The 16233-nt window shown below is 34.8% G+C and overlaps 1 protein-coding gene across 1 annotated transcript; it reads right to left on the bottom strand.

Annotated features, from left to right (window-relative positions):
- Nucleotides 1–11267: 11267 nt before the first annotated feature.
- Nucleotides 11268–12226, bottom strand: LOC131863614 (pathogenesis-related thaumatin-like protein 3.8). Its single transcript, XM_059215135.1, has 2 exons — nt 12052–12226; nt 11268–11962 (listed from the first exon to the last, which is right to left on the bottom strand). Exons 1-2 carry the CDS (start codon nt 12116–12118, stop codon nt 11382–11384), a joined length of 648 nt encoding a protein of 215 aa, XP_059071118.1. The 5' UTR covers nt 12119–12226; the 3' UTR covers nt 11268–11381.
- Nucleotides 12227–16233: the final 4007 nt, after the last annotated feature.

The raw sequence follows: 16233 nt of genomic DNA, 5'->3' as shown, positions 1-16233 counted from the left end.
AAATAGAGAAAGATATAAGCAACTATGTGAGAAGAATAATGGAGGGGTGCCAATAAAATATTTGAAGATATGTGTGTGTGTATGTGTGTGTGTGTGTGTGTGTGTCGCATGCATGTTTGCGTGTGTGTGCATGTGCATGTGTTTGTGTATGTGTGTGTCTATATATATAGGGCTTTTTTGGCATAGGTTGTCACAAGAGGAGTGCATGGAAGGGAAGTCAAATGTGTGAGGGAGGAAAATAATAGAAAGGTGCATATTTCATAATTTAAAGACTTCTTATTTAAAATGTTGTAGATTTAAAGAGGTTGCTAAAAGAGATAATCCAAAAAGGGGCATATAAAAAGAATAGAGGAAAGATTAATATCATTAAAAATAAAATAAACATGAAGAATTTGTAAGGAAATGTGTGGTGGACAGTTTGTGTTACATATTAAATAAAAGAACAAAATACCAAAATCATATAGAGGATGGTAGGGGCATAGAAAAATTTAATTGTAAATAGAAATAAAATTTTGGATTACTATGTGTGGGTTTTGAGGAAAGTACAAAAACCAATATTTATTTTATAGAGATATAGATTTAAATTTATTATTCATAAGCAAGTACTAGACTTAGTGTATCTATTATTTTTTATTAAGGAAAAAGTTGGTTTTGAGGGGTTCCAAAACTTTGAATAACAAGTTTTGAATGGATTCAAAACCCTCAAGTTTTGTAATGATTTGGAACCCACTCACAAAAGAACATTCCAACAAAATAATACTCAAGCAACTAGTGGCCAACCCATAGCCATACAACACAAGCTAAGGATTAAAGAACTAGTTGTAAAATCAGAAGGCCAAAGTCATTATATTAAACTTCTTAGACAAACATGAGCAAAGAGTTCTTTCATAGGAGCCACACGAAGGAAGATCAAAATAAAAGCAATACAAGCCCGTTTAGGAACAAACAAATATTGAAAGAATCAAACTTTAACGAAGATGAGAAAGGTATAAGGAAAGCATCAAACTTTGAGAAATATTGAAAGCATTAGACTTTAAGATATACTGAAAGCATTAGATTTTACCTCTCAGAGAACTAGGTTGAGCTTCTTCCCAAGGGTTAGACGAAGGTTGAGAAAATGGTATTATATCGAGATTTGGTGTATTTAGGGAAGAAGTATTTTGAGAAGCAAGTTCACGAGACTTAGCATGACGTCTCCATCGACATTCTCTCACACAAATATTTCATTTAGTTTTAGTTGATGGTTGTAAAGGTTTAGGAGTAATAGGCATAGGGTTATTATCTTATTTTAAAGTTGGATGCATGGAAGAAGGTTTTTTAGGTTGAAAAATAGGAGATGTTGGAACTTTTCCTTTGTAAAAGACGCAGAAGGTAGAAACACAACATATAAAGGAGAAATAAGTGTGGGAAGGAGACCGGGTCCATCATGAGGAGGAGGAATAGGTCTATCCTTAGGAGGAATAATATGTTTATCCTTAGAAAGAGGAATAGTTTGACCCTTAGGAGGAAGAGATTTTCTTATCCTTGGGAGGAAGAATAGACTCATCCTTAAGAGAAGGAATAGATTCTTCCTTAGGAGAAAGAATATCTCTATCCTTACAAGAAAGAATAGGCTCATCCTTAAGAAGAGACATATGATCATTAGTTAGAGGAAGACTAATTGTTGGATTTTTAGGTTTACTAAAGGATAAAATCATCTCATTTTTTAATTTTTGATATGATTTAAGGAGAGCATCACTTCTAGGTTGAAGATGTTGGAATTGTTTGGAGAAAAAATAATCAAGACAAACATTTTCATGCCTCACCATAGGTTGATACATGCTATGATTAATAGTTATTATTTTACCATCATGAGAAAATTTCAAACACTTATGAACAGTAGAAGCAATCACTTTCAGGGAAGAGAGCCAAGGATGTTCCAACTTCGCATGCAATTGATCGGATGTAGGAATTATATCAAAGACAACATCTAAGCATTTAGACATAACATCAATAGGAAGTATAATAGAATCAATAGTAGGACAAGAGAAACCATCAAAGACTTTAACTATCACATCGGATTTATCATATGTTTCTTGATTCAATTATAAAGTATAAAGATATTCTTCAATTATAACATTGACCATACATGTAGGATCAATAAAAAATCGTGAGAGAATGTTGTTTATTTTCACAATGATATATAATGGGCCATCAGGTGTTTCAATAGTTTCACTAGCATCGAATGCAATGCATGTGTCTTTAGGAGATTGAGTTTTATCAATAAGATTCACCACATTATTAGACTCAAGGCCCAACTTCATTAGGAGAGAAAGCAAGACGATCAATCTCAATCACAATAGTGGAATGGGAAGGTAAAGGATTAGTGAAGATTTGAATATTTTGATTAGGAGGAGCTATAAATTTTTTTCCTTTATCATTCACACTAGCCACATATATGGTATTGTTATCAATCAAGTCTTGAATCTTACTTCTCGAGGAATAACACTTTTTAGTGTCATGACCAAGTTGACAATGGTATTGGTAGAAAGATTTGGCATCATAAGAAGGCGAAAAAGGCTTTGATGTATCAAGTGGTGTAATATTGTGTAGTTTTAATACATTTCTTTATAATAATTGCAATATAATACTATGCAAAGATTCATTAAGAGGAGTGAATTCTTTTCTAAAGTATTTGGACAAAGGAGGCACATCTATTGTTGTAGTTACTACTTGATTGTTGTTGTCGTCATTGAATTTGATGAATCCCTTATTCGGTTTGAACTTCTCAAAAAGGTTGTTGAACACTTTCACTTTTATCAATCAGAGTCATTGAAGAGGATTGTTCCAATTGACTCATAGTAAGGTGATAATTGTGAAGTAATGCGCATAACTGTGTAAATGAAATAAAATCAGAAAAGTGAATTTTGTCTCTAATTTACTTTTAAAAATTAGAAATGAAAATTATTTGAATATCTTGATCAGACACAAAAGCAATTTGCAAATACAAATGTTCATATCTACCAATCAGATCAGTCACTTTTTCTTTAACACTTTTCTTACAATGCATAAAATTAGTCATTGTAATATTAGGACCAATGTTATTGTGAAATTTTTGAATGAAAGAATTAGTCAATTGTTGAAATGAAGTAATAGAATAAGGAGACAAAGAACAATACCATTGCAAAGCCTTATCTCTAAGTGTTCTAGTAAACAATTTAGCTAAAAGCCTTTGATCATGAGCAAAGTCACTACACAAAGTTTGAAATGTTTTCACATGAGTCAAAGGATCACATTTTCCATTATAAAGCTCCAATTGAGGGACTTCTACATGTTTAGTGGGGAAAACGTAAAAAATATGGTTTGATAATGAGCTTGTTACATTAAATGTGGGCACATTATACTTAGATTGATTCATAAAAGTGATTTTTTGTTGCAAATAAGACAATGTTTGAGCTAAGTTATCGATGGTAGCTTTGGTGGATGGATTGAAATCGGACATGTTGGATTGAGGATTGACATTGTTGTATGAAGGAAGGGGTTGAGAATAAGGAGGTATATTGTTACATGAAGGTAGGGGTTGAGAATAAAGAGGGATATTGTTATATGAAGGAAAGGGTTGAGAATAAGGAGGTGGAACATTATTGTAGGTAGGTATTGGAGAAGATTGGGTAATAAATGGAAGGTTTGTAGGAGGTGTAAAAGAATTTTTATTATTATAGTTTCTCCCTTGACTAACATATGTAGGCATGATATTTTGTGTGGAAGTAGCCATGATATTAGATGTAAAAGTGGGAACACTAGCCATAGGTAAAGTCATAGTAACGAATTGGTTGCCTTGACTAGGAGGTTGTGTATAACCAAGGACTTCAACACAACTCTTCATACACACAATATTAGTATCAACAATATGAGAAATACCACATAACAAATCGAAACCAACTTTAACACTTTGAACCACTATTTTTAATCCTTCAATTAGTGGTAGGGCCTCACTTTCGGGGTATTGATGACTCATCCATTGTTGAAGATTTTCAAATTGATTGTCAATCTTTCCCAATTGGTAAACATAAACCCTATTTAGTGATTCATCCACATCATGAGAATTATGTAAATAATGAGGATAAATGACATCATTTGTAGGATTGGAAGAACCACGCACATCCTCATGAAACAAACTTTCCAAATTAGGCTCCATACCCTTGGTTATTAAACATTGGCAAGCCTTAATTCTACAACTTCTTCTCGTTGGGATACTATAGGCTGGACTAATATTAGTAAAACTCATGCATAAAGGACTAGGGTTGAGAGATATGGTTTAGGGTTGAGGGTTTATTATACATGCCTTAGGGCCCAAGGTTGAGGGATATGGTTTAGGGGACCACGAGGTTATATGGTATAGGGTTGAGGGGGATAGGTTTTAGGGTTGAGCGTATAGGTTTTAGGGTTGAGAGTATGGCACAGGGGCTTCACTTAGTGAACCTAGGATATAGCATGTGCATTCATGATATACTAAAGAATCCCCATATTTTCATAAAATATTACCCTAAACTCCTTTTTTTGTCACCCCCTCCCAATACACAACCCAAATTAAACCTCCCTATTTTCACCAAATATTGTATTTTGCATAGCCTAAATTAAAACCCCCTATTTTCACCAGATTGGCAATATACTTTTAAAGAACTTTGGGATATTAAACCCTCTAATATGAATGCATGTGATATAATATTGTCTAACTAGTGAAGCCCTCGTGGAATATGGTTAAAGTTTTAATCTATTGACTTTAGGTCCTAGCGCTAAGGGATATGGTTTAGGGTTGACAATACATGGTATAGGGTTATAGGTATAGAGTTTAGGGTTAAGAGTATATGTTTAGCATGTACAATTTAGAACCTAGGGTTGAGGGAAACAATTTAGGGTTGAGGTTATAGGGTGTAGTGTATAGGGTTGAGAGTTTGGCTTATAGGCTTTAGGACCTAGGGTTGAGTGATAGGGTTTATGATTGAGGGTATTGGGTTTAGGATTGTGTGTGTAGGGTTAAGGGTTTAGCGTATAAGCTTTTGGACCAATCGTTGAGGGATAGGGTTAGGGTTGTTTACATAGGGTTGAGGTTTTGCCTATAAGCGTTAGGGCTTAGGGTTGAGGGTATAAGATATAGGTTTTAGGGTTGATTGTATAGGGTTGAGGGTTTAGTCTATAGAATTTTGGGCCTAATACCTCTCTAGGATTTAATTTTAGGCTTGTATATTGTATAGGGTTTAGGATTGGGGGTATAGTATTGGAAGTTTGGAGTTATATGGTCTAGGGTGGAGGGATAAGATTTTGGGTTGATAATATAGGGTTTATGGTTTAGATTTGAGGGTATATGGTTGAGTGTATACATGGTTGAGGGTTTATTATATGGGCATTAGGGTCTAGGGTTGAGGGATAGGGTTTAGGGTATAAGGTATACTGTTTATGGTTGATCCTATATAGAGTTTAGGATTGAGTATATATGGTTATAAGATTAGGGGTTGTGGGTATAGAATATAGGGTTAATGCATAATGTTGAGGGTTTAGCATATAACCTTTAGAATTGAGGGTTGAGGGTATATGGTATAAAGTGTACTATATAGGGTTGAGTGATCGTGTTGGGGGTTAGGGTTGTGTTAGACTTGTGTGAATATTTTCATTGATGTCAAACCTTGTTATCTGGTTAGGACTGGATGTGGTATGTTGTTGGAAGAAGTTTTGGTATTGTTGGTCGAGCATAAATGGAATAAAAGTATGTGATATGAAGCAGTAAGGCATAGATAATCTACTGGTGTTATTTCCAAAAAATCTTCATCTCTGGAATCTTGAGTTGTGCGTATCTTGGTTGGTATCTTGTTCTGATATGAGCTATGTGAGGTTCAATATTAGTGGTAGCAGTCATACCAGGTGTGTATCTATTGCGATTTATGTTCTAGTATTTGTATCTTAGATTTAGGAGTTGTTGCTCTTGGAGTTTTGTGCTTATGGGTCTGTATCTATGGGTTAGGTAGACCCCTATTTTGTTCCAGTAATTAAGGTGTATGCATTGACAAATGAAATGTGAAGGAAGTGTGTAGGAGATCAAGTGAATGCAAACTTCATTATCATATTTTTGGTCAAGACTTTATTGGATAATGTGCTGATCCGAGCAACATATTTTTCTGTAAATCATTTGTGTTTGGCTGACATATTATCTCGGTGTATGAGTTTTCTGGTATGTGTGTGTGTGCGCGCGCGCATGTATGCATTTAGTAGATGTAAGGGTGTGATGGATGAGTGTGTTGCATGAGTATGATTTAAAAATATTATGATGTAAAGGTGTTATGTTATTTAGCTTTTCCTCTCTACCTCCATCTTCCTCTATCTATAGACTTAGTTCATCATTCTCTCTCCCTCCCCCTCTTCTTAGACCCCTATATCTATATCCCTTTCCCCCTCTATCTCCATCCCTCCATATTTCTTCTCTAATACATTCCATTTCTCTATCTCATTGTCTCTCTCTCTACCTATCTCCATATTTCAATTTCCATCTCTATGTTTATCTTTCTACCTACTCTAAACTAACTACACTATTGGCACAAACTTGACACACTGCATCCTTGTTTTCTATTGCACCTAATTTATTTAATTGTTTTTTGTTTGAAAGTTATTAGCCTATTCATACGTATCTATTTTAAATCATTAATATTTATTTTGTTGGCTAAATATTCTTTATAATATATTTTCATATATGTCCACTATTTGTTTATTTATTTTTTAATTTGTTAACACAGTCACATTCCACTCTATCCTTTGCCTGCCATGTAAATATATCTATTTTTTAATTAATACATTTAAAATATTTTTAAAATAAAAATGAAAAAATACTATTATTGTTTGAACTTAAATAATTTGTCATTCAACTTATATTGCATATATGAATTACTCCTATATGCAATATCAACAAGAAGACACCAATTTTTTTAATCGATAGTAAGTGGTGAGACTTGCAACTTGCACATAATGTTAACGACCATCTATTCTCTTACACCAATGATGCAAATACAAGACTACAATACTTAATACTAGTACTTGCAGTGAAAAAATAATTACGTTGATAGTAAAATATGCTTTATTATAATTTAAAAAACAAATGTTTATATATTAAATTATTACAAAATTAACATCTTCCAGAAACAACTATGTTTATAATATTAGCCTATTACATTAATTAGTAAGTTTAGTTTTAGTTTAAACCAATAAACAACCACTTGGTTGGTTTGTACCGTGCAGTTTTGTAACAGTTTCGGTTTTGTATTGCCTATTTAGAGGCATCCCGTTTGAATCAATCACAATCGAGTTTTCACCATTATGCATGCACTTTCATATGTTATCAGAGTGCGTGACCATGGTGTTTACTATGCGATACAGAGTGTGATGATGGATGATTCTTTGGCATTGTTTTAGGCATGTTGTTTGTAGGGAGCGTTGTTCTAAATTATTTTTCCTCTTGATGAATTTCTACTAGGATTCGTTTTGATGCGAAGTGAATGGAAGAGTGGATCAGTATGAAGTTTGTTTGAGTGCTATAATCGTGGACTATTATTTGCAGCCAGCTTTTGACCTCCTTTAAATGGCGCGATCTTGATCTTTGGACGTTGTGAAAAATCTTCCAGACGTAAGGCATTCAAAGCTAAGGGATAGTAATAAAGTGAAGCTTGCCTACTACTTGGAATTTTATTGGAAAATTTTCAAAGCCACAGTGAGCCGGCAATGAGAATGGCATGAGTGGAAAGGAAAGACCAAGTCTGAGTTATGACAGAATGTTGGACGATGCTGTGGTGAGTTGAATTTGAGGATCTTTCTACATATGTTGAGGTTAGATTTTATTTCGATATTGCCATTGGGGCAAGAGGAAAAATATGATGTAGATCTGTCAATCAATATGGCTTAAATTTTCTTTAGTTGTTTCTTATGTTCCGTGATGGCTGATATAATCAATGAGGCGAACAGGCGAGCACAATTTGACGGACTAACTGAAAGAGGCACGATTTTTGAGTATGACAGTTACTGTTTTTGAGAGTTTTGTGATCGTGAGCAAATTACAAGAGACTGATTGATGGTGGTTCTTTTATGCCTCTAGAGTGGAGAAGGATCTTTAAGATGATAAATTTACTTTCTTTAAATTTATATATTCTTGAGGTATTTAAGATTTTTTCACAGGTTCACATGTGGAATCAAGTGAATAAGTTGTAAGAAGGTCAATATTATATGATGGAGGCAATGGAGGTAGGAGATTTTTTATTATCCCAAGCTAGCTTCTTGCTTAGGGGTGATTTAAGAAAATTGGGGGTTTGGCATTATGTGTCACTTCAAGGAGCAAGGGGAGGCAAGATTTCTTGTGGATGCACTTGGTGTATTCATGGTTTGGTTGGTGATTTGTACAGCAGAGGAGGAATTGTTTCTGCAACACTTGACAAGGAGGTGTTAGACACAATTAGAAGAGATGTGGACTTTCGGATGAAAGGCATCTCATGTGCAGCACTAGAAGAGGCATTAGACACACTCGAAAGAGATGTAAAATTTCAGAATAAATTTGTCTCATTATGGATGGAGTGTTGGAACACTTGTCTCAAAATAAAAAATGAACAATATTTCTATGTAGCAAGTTCTTCATAAAAATACATTTATAAGATGAATCCAATAATCGATAAGAGTAGCATTTCAATGTATTACAAAAATGTTCTTTGGTTCTGTTTGCCGCCTTCCCATGTCAAACCTGTGTCATTGGCAGGATTCATGTCGTGTCATTAGCAGGATTCATGTAGTGCTACTAGTTTGAGATAAACTTTGCATTTCTACTTTTTATGTTATCAAGTAGATAAGTAGTAATAATGCCATGGACAACCAAAACGTTGGGATCGTTTCTCTTTTTGTGTAAACTATTCATTTAAACTTATTGATGCTCCATTCCACCCGGAGTCGTGCAATGATAATAATGGATTCTCCCAAATCTAGAGATTCCTTATCAATGCTTAAGAGTAGCTACCCTGGCAATAAGCATTCAAGTGTTATAGCTATTCTGGAATTGTGCAGGGTAGTCCGTGTGCCTTGTTTATTCTTCCACTCTTGTAACTCATGCGTTCAATAACTTTGAATATATTCACACATTCGGCATATATATCTATCATAGGGTTTTGAAAATATCTCTGATGATAGATTGCTGAGTGCAATCTGAAATCTTGACACAAAAACATATATAATTTTTCCATAAGAATTCTTGTAAAATATCCCCTCTATTATGTCTAACAGATTAGATCTCCATGCTCTGCATGATAGCTCTCTTTTGGTCTCAGGTGGCAAGAATGGTCACAAAGGTGTGGAATTTGGCTTCAAGCCTGAGGATTGCATTGTTGGAATGTTTAAAGGAGTCAGGCACCAATTAATTTGGAATGGATAGAGGAGGATACTGCAATAGTTGCAGAATTTTACTTTATACTTGCCAATTGCATTTCTTCGACTCTCTTCAACCTTCTTTCCCATGTTTACTTCATTTCTGGCTCTCTAGTTGGAAATTCCTCTTTGAAACAGATGCAGATAGTAATGTCTTTGGGCAATTCCAACCCTAACAATTTAAATATGTTTGAGTGCCTCAACTCTTCTATATTTTTGAAGTAGGAAAAGCTATCTGTTTTTGTACACTGTAGTGTTTTTTGAGCTAATTTGCTTCAATTTCTGATCATGGATTGAGGCACTGATTGTATGAGAATGGACTTGGTTCAGATCAATTTATGTAATATTTCATTTCATTCTAAAACAACTCTCTTTCAATTATTATTTGTTAAATAATTCCGCTTACATGCGATCATTACTTAGGCTTTAATATGTCATATGCAGAGTCCACAATGGTACTTTGAAATTTACAGATAACCAAACTATGTTATATCCGATTATCATTCTCCACCTCATACACATAAGAGGACAACAGAATGGAGAATTGTCATTCTCCATCTTATACATAGAAGAGGACAACAGAATGGGGATGGGGATGAATCTTTGGGTATAGAAAATTTTTACCTGAATTTTGGATCTCTTTACAGCTTGTAAAATGAATTTATCAAATTAAAAGCATTTAAATATTTCAAAATAAATACAAAACTTTTGTTCTCATTGTCAGCAAATGTTGAAGCCTAAAAAGTCTCAATCCTACCAAAACCAACCAAAATCAGAGTAACTAGTAACCCTCAACTTTGCCAGAATCAACCAAAATCAGAGTAATTATTAAGCTAATCAACGCTTGGTAAACCCTAGATCACAACAAAATGTGGTGAGAATTCATCCATGTTAAAAATCTTATGCAAACGACAAACCAAAGATCCAAATCCATTGCTCAATCATCCTTCTTTGGAATTGAGCAATTCATGAATAGTGCTTATGAGAAAGCGGTTGTAGTTTAAAAATATAATCAATAAACCTCCTTCCTTAATGTAATATAATGGAAAATTGGCAATACAAAATTGCATCACTACACAATTGTACAGAATTAGATACTACTAAAGCAGTTTCTTGCTCCAAATACCTTCTCCTACTTCTACCAAAGAGTTTGATTGTCAATGTCTTCAAACGTGCTACAAAGTTCAACCTTTTTTTTTTAGACACACACAATTCAACCTTTTTTTTTTTAGACACACACAATTCAAACCACTATAGGAAAAGCACAAGTGGTGATCTTAAATAATTCTCGCCAAAAATACCACTGCTACGTTTTTTTTATAAAAAACCAATAGAAGAATTTGTATCAGCAAAAGTTCAGACCACCTGAAACTATCTACAGGGGTTTCAATACAAGTGAAAACATCTCAAACATCTCATCAATGTGCACCTATAAGAGCTAGATCATCAGACTTTTGGCTGGATCCAAGAGGCACGAAGTCCTCCAAATTCCAACTGCTGCCATATCCTCTTGCATTCTTATCCTCTTGCATTCTTCATACACCTTATTTCTACACAGTTTTTGTGTCATTTTACTGGCTCATGAATTTTAAAGACTAAGATATGGGGGTTTAAACCGTACGAACCGGCGGCGAAGCTGTGGAAGGAATGGTGGTAAGAGCTTCCAGCAAAGCCACATCGAAACGAATATAGCCACGTAGAGTAATAATTATCAAACCTTAAAAAATATTAAACTATTTGCAAAACGAATGTTAACAAACAAAGTATATACAAAGGTAGCTTAAAAAAATGTAATCCATGAAAGATGATACGTGTCATTTAAAAATTAAAATAATACTGTGGTTAATAGATTCATAGCTTGTCCAGAAATTCCAACAAAATTCCCGATGTAAGAAATCCCATGAGACATAAATCAGGTGGGTTGTTCCCCACTTAAAATAGTCTGTCGACTAAATATATTATTCCACATTTATGTCATCGTCCTTGGCATAACTGTAGGCCTGAGGACACTGGTTCTTGAATACCACCGAGTAGTTTGTGGCATGACAGTTGCCAACATAGGTACCTCTGCAGCAATACTGGTCAGTTTGAAAGACAGTGCAGGCACTTTGACATCCGCCATCCACCTTCAATTCAGTGGGGCACACAGCATTCACGTCGGCTTTGCATGCAGGAGCGGTGCACTGAGTATTGGTAGGAGTGATGAAAAGAGGAACGTTGAAGCCGTTTACCAGCGAGATGTCGTAAAAGTACTGGTTGCTAGTTCCATTGAGGGTGTACTCGGCCAACGTGGTGGGAACGGCTCCCGTGGCTTGGCAGCTCAGTTGGCCGCCGCAGTCACCGGTTTTACAGCTTCCTCGGCCTCTCGCATCGAAAGAGCAGCCAGTTCGGCCCCAGAATTTTCCCGACTGTGTCCCCGCCGGCAAATTAACCGTCCATGTCTGACCCTGGTTCAGCTGCTGCCCTCCTCCGGGTAATCCCGCCGCCCAGACTGTGTACCCGCACTGGTTCCGTATATTAAACTTAACTGCTCCCGCCTCTGCGACAAAACACACACACATATTATCTTAAGGCTTAGTGAGATATATATACTGTTCAACCACGTATTATGTTAGTAATAAGACTTACCTGGCATATATAAAGAGATGGCCAGTCTCGCCACAAGAAAAAGCGCAAGATTGGATACTGTTGCCATTATACATCTGGATTGAATGAAGATGAATAGATTGGGTATGCGAGGAGGGATTTTTCATTCATATAGAGATCGCAGACCCAGCTTAAGAAGACATGCATCTTACGGTAGCCCCCGTTCATTAAAGGGTTATCAGTACTCAAATTTGTGATTATTTAATCTTGACTTCTCTACATAACTTGACTTCAGATACAGCTAACCCGTTTTAGACGGGAACGACTTTAGCGACTTCTGATGGATACATTGATGTTTTCCAGCATCTTTCCTATAGATGGATACATTGAATATTCAAGGAGTTTTGATATTTATAGGGACAGGAGAGTTCCGCGTGTTACGGTGGAAGCCAAGAGCCGACTTCAAAGCCGCCTATCCTATGATAATGAGAGCCCCAGTCTTTTCTAAATTCCAAGTGTGAACAATATTAAGAGTTCTGTTAATTTCCTTCTTTGACCGTTTGTTCATTGCTTAAAAACTAAATAAAAAGCACATTCAAACAAACGGTATCAAAATTCCTCGTGAGTTTGGGAAAGGGAGTCAGAATATTTTAGGAAAGCATAATAATATAAGACACATGAAGAAAAGGATGTAGACATTGTTGATGTGGATTAATTTGGGGAAGTGCAGGGATCTCCCTTTATTGACAAGTCTGGTTGCGTTTGGCTCTTCTTCAGAAAAGGCACGTTGGCCCATTTGGATCACTAGACTTTCACTGCAATTCAGAATTCTTTGGTAAGGTTTGGTTTTAAATCTTTATGAGTTGTTACAGTTGTTCATTTGTTATGACCTCGCATCTTGTCTCTTAAAGACATCTTCAATTTTAAGATTTTTTATTCTTATCATACAAGATATAAGACTTTTCAAAATCCCGTTCAAACACATAATTCCGATAAAAAAATGTTTATGTAATAAAAAACAAATATAATCTTTAAGTACTTAAAAAGCTTTTCCCAAATAGCTTGGTTCGGATTGAGACCAAACCATAAATAATTTTTCCAAATCTCTGTTTTAGATATTCCAATTCATAACCAGGTTTAGGACATGTACAAACTGTTAAAAAATTAAAAGGTCTAACAAATATGAATGCATATATGCATATGCATGCATCTTTTACTCTTTGCTTACCCTTAAATTTCATAATTGGTTGTAAACCAACAGTTGATCTTTCCAGCTTCTTAGTTCTTCTATGGGCTTTTTCTTTCCACCAGGTATGCGATTCTCAATGGTCAATCAAGATCTCTTTAAATAGGGATTGCAGGAGATGTTAACAACGATTCGTTGTTAACAACCATTCGTTGAAGTATGAGTATCATTCTTGTTTTCCTTTGTGAATTAGGCTATAGGAATTTACTTGAATTCATAGTGTCATGAATTGCAGAGGTAGTGTCCAGATTCATACCAGATGAGCGGTGTCCAATTTCTGTATCTATAATTGATGAAGTGGTCAATACTTTGAGAGTGAAATGTTCTTGCAGAACATAAAAAATTGGGATCTTGCGAAAATATTCCATGCCTTGGAGTGCAATTAGGATGGCAGTGATGAGCAGAGATGGCACACAAGGTTTGCTAGAAAAGCCTAGTCTCCAGTATTTCTGTTTTGATGGTCTGAAAATCATGATGATTTTTCCAGAGCATATGAGCTTCGATGAAAACTATTTTAATTATCTTGGGATCCTTAGGGGTCCCCGTTTCTCTTACATTTGTATTCATCACAATATTTACTTTTGTTGATCATCAAATAAAATGCATGATCAACAAAAGCAATGCAAAGTTCAAGTCATATGATTTGGAAGTTAAAGCAAATGATACTGGTACAAGTTTTGGACATGGTACTTCTGTACACTAATAATATTGGATTATTTTTAGCTTTTACTGTGAAAATGCTACTCCTTGTTGGTAACAGAGAAATCCACCAGTGTTGGATGTCATAAGCTTCAATAACCGGTGCAATTTCTATTTTGTTTGTCAGTTTCTTCTTGTTTGCATGTGTCTTGTTCTAGACGGTTCTATAAAACTCTCTAGGATGCCATGCAAGTTTTTGTTTTATCTTTTTTTCCAATGCTACGGACTGTTTTTTGTTAGGCTTAACTAAATGTGGTTTATAGGCTATGCTGGCAAAGAAGCCTTCATATTGTTTTCACAGATTTTATAGAAGGATGCAACACCAGAAGAGTACACTATTCTAACTGTCAAAACCAATCATCAGGAAGAAAATTTTAAGAAGAAAATAGATTTTAGGAAGCAACTGTAAAAACCATCCATGACTCATTCAATTCTTTTTCTGCAAGTAAAATAGTGCACTTAGCCATTGCAAAGATGGTTGCTTTTGTCATGGTTGTTGCAATTACTATTTATGTGTTGTGCACATACAGTGCCTGATAGTTACTGCTTGGCACTTTAGGTGTAAAGCCAAACGATGCGGTTAGCCATTGCAATGATGATTTCATCTGTCATGGTTGTTGCAGAACTACTATTTATACAGTGCACACATATAGGTCAGACTGTTACTGGTCGACATTTCAGGTGCGATCCTTTCCATTGCTATGCATGCTTCCCCATTATTTTTGTAATCTTTTTATTCTTGAATTTTTTCTGGATTCAATTGTGTGTATTTTTTTCCATCCAGAAAAAATTCAAGAATATAAGATAGATTGTGGAAATCTCATAGCTTTAACCTTTCTATTGTTATGTATAACCAGACCATAACTTCTAAAGAAAAAGCACACCCACATCACAAGTTGACTGTAAGTATTTTATTGAGTTGGTTTCCAATATCTCTCATGCGTAAATCTAAACACAATTTGTTCACTAGTGCTTTCCCAATAATGAATTTAGAATACTAGTGATTCCTTCCTACATTCCAATTTAGATGTTACCAAGTTCATCATGTGCATGATGAAGGCTTATGAAAGTAGCTAAAAAATCTTCGTGCCCTTCACAACTTCTTGTCCTTGTGCTGATTTCAATTTGCATAAGATATTTTTCTTTTGATTACTACAAGGAAAGTTTCTTTTGTTCAATGGATTTTTCTTTGTAACTTGTGGTGAGAATTATGGGTAAGCCATCTTGACCACTACTTTATGAAATATACACATGGTCTGTATCATCTAGATTTCTAATTTGTTTGTTTTCCTAATTCGATTTCAAGACTTTCAAAATGAGAGTAGAATAGGGGATGATCATGTTTAGAATGAAGCATGGTGAAGATAGATCGAATATATTAGAATAATGCGTTTTATGTATATTAGTCAAGGAAGAATAAGGGAGGCTATTGGATTTTTCATAATACATTTTCACTTAAAGTGAATTAGTCAAGATTTTATTTTTAGAGTGGTCAGTTTATACTGGCCAAAACATAATTTTGTATTTTGAAGTTTATAGCTTACAACTTTCATAAGTTACATTGCATCAGAACAAGCATAACCTTTTCCTAACCCTCAAGCAATTAATTTTGGTAGCTTTACATTCCAAGACTTTGTCCTTGGAATGACATTTGGGTGATTAGATGTCGGTTTTGTTGTGTATCTAATCCTCATTTTGATTTTCATGTATAACTTTTGTTGTAAATTTCTTTATCATTTGTATGTAGGAGATTTGTTGTAGATTCTTTGTTCATTTTTATGTGCAAGTTTTGTTTTTGATTAAGATAAAACTGTTGGAATGAAGGAACACATTGTTCTAAATTTTTTTAACAATCTTAATCTGATTCTATAATCACTTAATGCAATTGAACAAAAGAAAGATGCAAACACATAAACCAAATATCCACCACAACATAACACTAAGATTTATACGTGGAAAACCCAGTTAAGGGAAAAACCATGGTGAGATTGAAACCCACAATATTAATATACTATGTTAGAAGTATAATTTTTTTACATAAGGGTAATGCACATGCATTTAAGCACACTGCCTAGAGCTCACTGCTTAAATTACAATAAGGGCTACAACCCTATAAGGCTCACTACCTTACAAAATAATTATAAAAGATAATTGGAATGTCTGAATTGATAAATAACATCTACAAATGCAAAAATATAGTTCTGGTTAAGTACAAAACGTTCAAGCTTACTCTACTCTGTTTTGATATTCTGCATTATACTGGAGCAAAAATCCTTCAA

This window comes from Cryptomeria japonica, unplaced genomic scaffold (genome assembly GCF_030272615.1).
Source record: "Cryptomeria japonica unplaced genomic scaffold, Sugi_1.0 HiC_scaffold_66, whole genome shotgun sequence".
In the NCBI taxonomy this organism is placed as follows: domain Eukaryota; kingdom Viridiplantae; phylum Streptophyta; class Pinopsida; order Cupressales; family Cupressaceae; genus Cryptomeria; species Cryptomeria japonica.
The sequence above is the reverse complement of the archived record's forward strand: the minus strand, read 5'-3'. Positions and strand labels throughout refer to the sequence as shown.

Excerpts from the sequence above, each read along its gene's own strand:
- LOC131863614 (XM_059215135.1), bottom strand. The coding sequence starts at position 12,118 with ATGGCAACAGTATCCAATCTTGCGCTTTTTCTTGTGGCGAGACTGGCC. Across the intron at positions 11,963-12,051 it reads CATCTCTTTATATATGCCAG|AGGCGGGAGCAGTTAAGTTT; the intron begins GTAAGTCTTATT and ends GTTTTGTCGCAG.